General features: G+C 39.8%; 1 protein-coding gene across 1 annotated transcript; it reads left to right on the top strand.

Moving 5' to 3' along the window:
• The first annotated feature begins 34 nt into the window (after window positions 1-34).
• On the top strand, window positions 35-7,985 carry LOC115567642 (serum amyloid P-component-like). The gene is made up of 5 exons (XM_030394412.1): window positions 35-1,423; window positions 2,854-2,956; window positions 3,043-3,207; window positions 6,203-6,338; window positions 7,767-7,985. The coding sequence occupies exons 1-5, from the start codon at window positions 1,369-1,371 to the stop codon at window positions 7,983-7,985; spliced, it is 678 nt and encodes a 225-aa protein (XP_030250272.1). The 5' UTR covers window positions 35-1,368.
• The last annotated feature ends 523 nt before the right edge of the window (window positions 7,986-8,508 follow it).

The following is an 8,508-nucleotide window of genomic DNA, read 5'->3' as shown; positions in this document are numbered from 1 at the left end:
TCTCATTTTGCTGTGTTTGGGACGTTTCTGGGTGTCGACCTTAAGGAAGTGGTTGTACAAGCCTGCAGCCAATAACAGCCTGCTGGATGTGAGGGCAGGATGTTGCAACCAGTTGTCAGACTGTAAGCACACATCCAAGAGCTTGAGTTCTCTTGGAGGCCTTTGAAAATTGTGTTTACAACCTTCAAATGAACTAAAACTAACAAATCCTACCCGTTATACCCTTAAATTCATCATCAGATCATATTTTATGGAGTTAGTGTTTTCTGGTTTTGCCTCTGGTATCCTCCGCCTGCTCTGCCTGGAGCAAGGAGCCAAATTTGGCAACAAAACCTTGGTGGTTCTATTTTCACAATGGTCAAACTGTTCACAGTTGGTCTCGGGTGCTGTGTTAGGTCTTGCTCAGGCCGTGTTCGGTGAGCCCGGTCATCACTCTATTGACTGTGTTCACTGGGAGCTCCTGGTCACATGGTCAGCTGTTTTGACATGTAGCTGCATTGTTGGGTAGGCTTATAATTGATTTGTTGGCGTTTGGGGAGATCATAATTGAAATTTAAATATAGGCAGAAAAAAAAACAAATTTTTGGGCACCTCAACAGAAGCCTCAGTTTCAAATGAATGTCTTTATAACTCAATAACTCATAATCTCCACACATATGGGTTACACATTTTAGTATGCTTGTTGAGATTGTACACGCAGCCAAGGATTTTTATTACCTAAGTCTCATAGCTCGCGAGAGTATTCTGAGTATTTGGATGGTGTTATTATAACCATATTAGTGCAGTTTTGTATCATCTTCACACATTTGTTCCAAAATGAGTAAGAACGAAAATATCTTGTGTTGCAAAAATTGGTGAAATAGGTCAAGATTAAAAGTCAAGCAGTTACCAAAGTTAAATGATACCCTGTTTGGGAGTCATTTATGTCTATTGTACAACACACTGATTGTGTTGTCAATTGTTTTTGGTATATTTGTCTTAATTGTTATATGGCTTCTTACAGCGACTGAGCAGCTCCACGTGCATCTTGATTAGTGCAATATACCTTATAGGGTGTTTTCTTTTAGAGTCCTTAGTTAACTTGTAACTGTCTTTGCAAATTACTGGAACCTGAAACCATAACATTTTGCCAATGAGTGCAATGACGATGTAAACGGTGTATAAAACTCCAAATACCCTACAGAGTTTCCCCATCATGAAACAGAATTAAAGGTAAGCTCAATTATTATATGAATCTTTTTATGCAAACATTTGTAGCCATTTTTATCTGTATTGTATATTGTAGTTGACCAACTTAAGTCACAGAAAGTCAAGTGTCAGCAACAACAAAGTGTTTGATTTATTGCATTTTGTATGGTTTTCTATTAGATGGCGTTGCTGCTTTTTTTGGCAGTGCTGACAGTGTGCGCTGCCACTCGTCAAGGTAAAAAAAAAAAAAGTTTTTGTAACAAAATGGAGCATCACAGAAATTGACCACACAATAGTAGCCAATATTTCATGAAGAACACGATTGGGCAGACAGCAGCTATGAGCGGGTAGCGCACAGGGCTAGGGGTGCACCAATCCGATATTAAGATCGGCTATCGGCCCCGATATTGACAAAACAGCTGGATCGGGGATTGGAAAAATGAACAGATCCACGGGCTGATCCAGTTTTTTTTCTCCGTCGAAGCACATCCTACGTTATTCGTCAGCATCAGTGTGTCGCATGCTGGAAGAGCACTAGTTGTTTTTTGACCAACTTTTTATTAGTTTATTCTCAGGTGTAGCTGCTATGTTTTATTTTGTATTCCTGTTTGCAGGACGTTGCACTTACTCACGTCACATTTCTCCGCTGATTAGCTAGTAGCCCCGCCATCAGTTGTTAGCCTCACCGATCAGCTGTTAGCCTAGCATTGTAACTTTCAAACCGACGTACTCAATACTATGTGGGCTGTCCATCGTTGCTCCGTTGGTCGTCCCTCCACCACAACCTCAGGGTTATTCACCGCCGGGCTGCTTTGTCTCCGCCTCTGCTGCTGCGGTCTCCCCGGCTCGCAGCGATGTTGGATGGTCGCTACTTCGCCGTTGTTGGCGGGGTCTTCAGGTGTTCCGCACAGGAGCACCTGGATCTCTGCTGTCACTTCACCCCAGGCTTCATCGCTTGGATTGGATCTCTTGGTCTCCTGCGTCGTCCCGGCTGTGCGCACGGAGCCTCCAGACGTTAGTTTGTACACGGACGGTGCTACTGACTTCCATGCTAGTGTTCCCTCCGTGCTGACTGACAGGCGCTCCATTTATTCTTTGTTTTGTTTGTTCCACTTTGTTAAGTGTCTCTGGGTACCCTGACAGGCGCCATGTTGTTAAATGTATTATTATTATTATTATTATTATTATTATTACTATTATTAATGTTACACATGTTTACAATGTTTGGTATATGTTTGATTATTTTGTCTTAGTTAGGAAAGTAATGTTTAGTTAGGAAAGTCTGGTGCCTTTAGTCTCTTCCACATGGTATAAGGTGGACGGTATACAGTTTATTATTAACTCGGTATCGGGTCGGTATCGGGTATCGACAGATACACAAAGTCCAGGCATCGGTATCGGTATCGGGACTGAAAAAGTTGGATCGGTGCATCCCTACACAGGGCAAAGTACACCTATCAATCGGAGTAATAAAACTTGTCATACGTTAAAAATGTATCGCAAACAAATGTAATTTACACATTGGTGTGGCTCAATGGATAGGAAGGAAACAATTAAACATGTTTCAGGGGTTGTTGTTTTTTTTGCAATGTATATGATTACTTTGATGATTGTATAATTCACAATCCTCATTCTTATTCTGAATTTCAAATTTGTGTTTTAAAGATCTATATGGTCAGATGTTCACTTTCCCACAAGAAACCAACACAGCTCATGTGAGGCTGATTCCATCACGACAGGAAAAGAGGGCCACAACCATCTGTCTCAGGTAGTGCTGAGTAAGCAGTATGAGGAAAACAACCTCACTGTATCTCTGATAATAAAAATGATCACATGTCTTTGTTATGTCAACAGGTCCTTTACAGACCTCCGAAGAAGCCATGTGCTTTTCTCTTTGGCCACACCCTCCACTGACAATGGCTTCATGATATTCAAGGATTCAGATATGCTTGATCAGATTAATGTCCACATCAGGAATTATTATGTATATTTTGCGGGGCAGAACTACAAACTGAGCACATGGCACTCGCTCTGTTCCACGTTGGACTCTGAGTCTGGACTGGCACAGCTGTGGTTGGATGGAAAACTCTTGAATAGGAAACTCATCAGCCGTGGATTAAGCATAACAGGGCCTTTATAATTGTTCTAGAAAGGTACAGTTTTCACTCACCATACATACAAGGCATAGTTTGTGCATTATGACAAAAACTCTGATGCATTTTTACAGAGTATGAATTTAGAAGATCAGTGCCATTTTCAGATTGTTTACCTATACAGGACGTCACTAGGTTTTAAGGACAGGGGAGGCTTAGCCCCGAAGAGATGCACAGGATGTAGCGTGCGAGCAATTAATTTCACAAACAGCTAACAAAGACTGAGAAATTATTTATCATTATTATGTTGATCTTTTTCTCCCTCAGCATCTCCTTCTACCTGACCCTTCAAGATACATTGAATCACAATGAGTTGAATTAATAACTGATCAACAAAGAGGCTATTGCCATGACTTTTGCTCACAACACAATAATTGTTTGCTCCCAAATGTTTTGAAGTCGCACAGATAACATTTTGGGCACATATGTGACTAAAATGGTTGTACTTTCAAACCCTGAAAAATACTACTTAATAACTTGAATTAAAGTAATATTAAGATACTCTTGAAAATATTTGGGTCAGGCTAATTTGGCTTTTATATATATATATACAAATATATATATATATATATATATATATATATATATATATATATATATATATATATATATATATATATATATATTTATATATCTTGGCTTTTTCCACTTTCTAATCATTACTCCCCTCAATAAAAGCTCATGTTAAATAAGTCTTATATGTTGCACCTTGACTGAAATGTTTCATATTTTATATTCATATTGAGTTCCATAAAATTCCAAGACTGTCTGCATCACAAATGACTCTATCCTGTGAAATCCTTTAGACTCACCTTTCCAGTAGAGGTCTCTCCCCTTTCACTCCCTGCGCTCCTCTGCCCTGACTCCTACAGGTCAACAGGGGTGGTGGAGTGATTGTTATTTGTGGATTATTATTATTAATCACTGATGATAATCATACATGAATGAGCTCAGCTCCTGTTTCACAGTGTGCATCCATCCGTAAAGTGAGAAACAGCTGATGCTCCGGAAGTTAAAATATGGTAAAAAGAGTGCACATTTAACTCTATAAACAACCAGGGCCTTCACAATGCAGTTCAGACCAACTAGCTAGCTAAGTAGCAGCGTCCTTTTAGAGCTAGAATGTAACTTTTGACCGCGAAACAACAAAGGTGAGACGTGAGCAGAGATTGTGTATGGTGTGCAAGCTAGGTTTTTATTTGTCAAACAGGGAGCACTTGGTTCATTAATTCCATGGGACTTTCTGCTGTTCGCTGGGGGCTGAAGCTAACTCATTGTTACTGCCAGTGCCAGCAGGGATGAATACTTACTTTCTTGAAAAACGTTCTTATATCCATTCTTCTTCATTCACGTTCTTCTCTTTATGCTGTTCTAGTCGGTCTGTGTGCTTTAGTGTTGTGACGTTCACGAACGAACCGATTCTATTGAATAGCTCGTTAACATGAACGATGGGAACCGAGTCGCAGCTGGGAACCGTTCTTATTTATTTATTTATTTATCACTGTGTGCTCCTCCTTTGCTCCTCCCCTGAGTGGGACAGGGAAGTTACATGGGGAGGAGCACAGCCCATGAGCTGCACTGTGCTTATTAGATAGGCAAATGTAGCATGACGCCACCTGAGTTGTGCATGCTGCCTTTTCGTAAAAAAACCCCCAAAAAAACAGAAACACGTGACTGCCCCTGCCCCCCCTGCACTAAAAGCTGTTTTGCATGGAAATTCGTGGTAGCCTGCTTTGTTTTTTAATGTTTATTTGTAAGTGTTAAGGTCACGGTGTTGCATGAATAACAAGTCATTGTAGCTTTACACACATACAAACAATTTGTTCAAAGGGTAAATTCAAAATAGTGATGTCACTGTCAAAGCAGAGTGATATGGTGCAACCTTGTGGGATATTTACAATGAATCCAGATCAGACTTTAAAATCTATACATGTCAAATGAGGTTATAATCAATATTTCAGAATAATTCAAACTCAGATATTGGTGGAATATCTAATTGTGTATTATTTTGTTACAAATCTCACCCCATCATACCTCCCAGTGATTATTTCCAAGATAAAATGAGTTACCACCAGGCTGGCTTCTTAAAACTTAATAAATATAAAAATCAGTCAAATGAGCCAGTTTTTTGAACGGCTTTTTGAAAAGAATGGCTCACCAAGATCCGGCTCCCCTCAAAGAGCCATAAATCCCATCTCTAGTGCTTCAAGGTACACAGCTGCAGGTACCGAGTGCAAGCAAGGTCGCATGGAAAACGTGGACTGGATTTTCAGTGATGTGGCCGTTCTCTACATGAACAAGTGGAATGGATTGGACAAGGACGCACTAAAGGGGCTCTCTCTACCTTACCAAATTATTTAGGGGGGCTTAAGAATAACCTTACAGATTTGCCATCATGATGGTTGAAACAACACTCTGCTTAATAGTTATGCAGCAGAATTAGTCTTTTCTCCTGTTTATTTTACCTCCATCATAAACACCACCAGTAACTGTGTTATCAACTGATTGTGTCTTGTTTTTTCAGTTATATTTACCGAGCAGCTTCAAGTTTATCTCAATACATATAATACACCTTATAGGACATAAATTAGAGCCCACATTGACCTCAGCCTACATTCGAAAATTACTGAAACCTGAAGCCATAAATTGACTGACCTCAATAATGAAGGGAACAGAGAATAAACTCACAGTCCTGTACACTGTTGCACACAACACCCTGACACGAGATTCAAGGTAAGACAGAGGTGTTATATAAATTGGAAAACATAGGAATATGATAAGAAGGCATAACATATGAACATTTGTTCATATCAGAGGAATCAAGCAGTGTCTTTTCGAGGACTGAACTACTAATTGAACACATGGCACTCACTTTGTTCCACATGGGACTCTACATCTGGACTGGTGCAGCTGTGGTTGGATGGAAAACCCTCAAACCTGAGACTCATCAGCTCTGGATCCAGCATCAGCGGGCCCATCATAATTGTTCTGGGACAGGTACCTTTTTTTAGGCACCATACATACAGCGAATGGTTTGATACTTGTGCTATAAATATCCACGCTATAAATATCTAAATCAGCAGTATTTATGGAAAACAACAAAATGGCCAGCCTCGGCCTGTCCAGAGATTACAACTCAACCTACCAGTATCTCTAAACTCAGTTATTAACACCTTATATATTGTGTGCTTAATCTATACAAAAACTTTATGAAGGGCTATGTGCAGGACTATTCCTTATCCAAGAGCAGTACCTTCTAGTCTCTGCTCGCAACTGCTGCTGATCAAGAAATAGTCCAGATTATAACTCATACATGACTTTATTATAACTTGGCTATAAAAAAGCCAACTGTTCTTAGATTGTGGGTTGTATTGTTGCATATGGCACCCTTTTTTGGAAAAAAGCATCTGCCAAATGAATATTAAATGAAATTAGTGAAATTTTGGTACCTTTGGACGGTGGTTAAAGAAGTACTGAGATTGTTTTACTTAAAGCCTCCTCTGGTAAAGATCTTGATCTGGCTAACACACGCAATTGTTTTGAAGGCGAGTGAAAGAAAGACACAACATAATTTGTAGCCATTTTTGCCAGAAAATGGTGGCTTGCCCCTTCTGGTTACAGCTCCGGGCCCAGGTGAGGGAGTTCAAGTATCTCAGGGTCTTGCGCAAGAGTGACAGGAAAGCGGAGCGTGAGATGAACAGGTGGTTTGGTGTGTTGTCAGCAGTATTGCGGACGTCGTGACTGAGCTGAGTCGGACGGCAAAGAGTTCACTTTACTAGTCAGCGAGCTTTGGGTACTGACTGAAAGGATCAGATTGTGTGTAAAGGTGGCCAAAATGAGTTTTCTCTGTAGGTTCACTGGGCTCAGCCTCAGAGATAAGGTTAGGAGCTTGGACATCCAGAAGGAGCTCAGAATAGAGCCACAGCTAGCTGAGGTGTTGAGGCATCTGATTAGGATGCGTCCTGGGTGCTGGACGTTTTTTGGACTTGATGCAATAATGTTAATAAGTATCTTAAAAGGAATTATAAGGGCCTTCTGACCTATTAACTGATGTTAAGTACAAGGACTACATTTAAATCATTGCCTTATATTCCCATCCAGCTCACAGGAGAGGGTATGGTTTTATTATTTCCCCAAATCTCAAACTATTTGTAACATTTTAATCAAATAAGTTTTATTCATATAGCCCAAAATCACAATCACATTTCCTCAGTGGGCTTTACAAACTGTACAGTGAACGACATTCTCTGTCCCTAGACCCTTGATTCGAGTGAGGAAAAACTTGCCATATTGAGAAAAATTAAGAATTAATAGTCTTCTGCAACGTGTTGCTGTAGGTTGCTACTTTGCGTCTTTAAATAATATATCATAAAAATAAAGCACTGTATGATATAGCTGTTATATTAATTGTCTGCAAATTGTCAGGACCAGGATTCCCACGGCGGGCGGTTTGTCATCGCAGACTCTTTCATGGGAATGTTGTCCGATGTCCACATGTGGGACTATGTCATTTCACCCTGTGAGATCCAGAACTACATGGAGGATCTGAGCTTCACTCCAGGGAACTTGCTCAACTGGGGGGCGCTGGAGTTCCAGGTCATAGGAACAGTACTGATAGAAGATGAACAAAAGAGCTGTAACTAAACATTCTAAACAAAACTACCAATGTCTTGCAAAGTTAAAAAACATATTTTTTAAAAACACAGAGAAGAAGATTTTTTCTGTTTACTTTGTAATTCTTATTTTTTTCTTTTGCTTTATTCATGGGTCACGAGTTTCTCATTGACATGCTTTCTCTGAATTTTTGAACTTCAACCAGGTGCCAGATCATAAGCACACCTCCAACAGGGGGATCTTGAGCCCAGGGAGAAGGGGCCTTAGACTGTTTTTTGCTAAGTTAATTTGTGAATTATTCAATTTCAATTTAATCTCCCAGTGGTCTCATTTGTGACAGCCTACAAAACAGCAATGATGTATTTAATAACGTCTGTAGCTCACCAACTCTCCAGATCCACAATAAAATGTCATAAGTCATAAAATAGTGAAAAAGAAATTGGATATCATGTAAAAACTTCACTTTGCTTTCTGAAAGATTCAATAAATAAATTCACTCGAACTTACCTTTGCTGTAAGTGGTTATCTAAAATGAAATGGGACTCTGGTTAAA

The sequence above is a fragment of the Sparus aurata genome, chromosome 17 (genome assembly GCF_900880675.1).
Source record: "Sparus aurata chromosome 17, fSpaAur1.1, whole genome shotgun sequence".
Taxonomy (NCBI): domain Eukaryota; kingdom Metazoa; phylum Chordata; class Actinopteri; order Spariformes; family Sparidae; genus Sparus; species Sparus aurata.
This window is presented reverse-complemented; position numbering and strand designations above follow the sequence as displayed.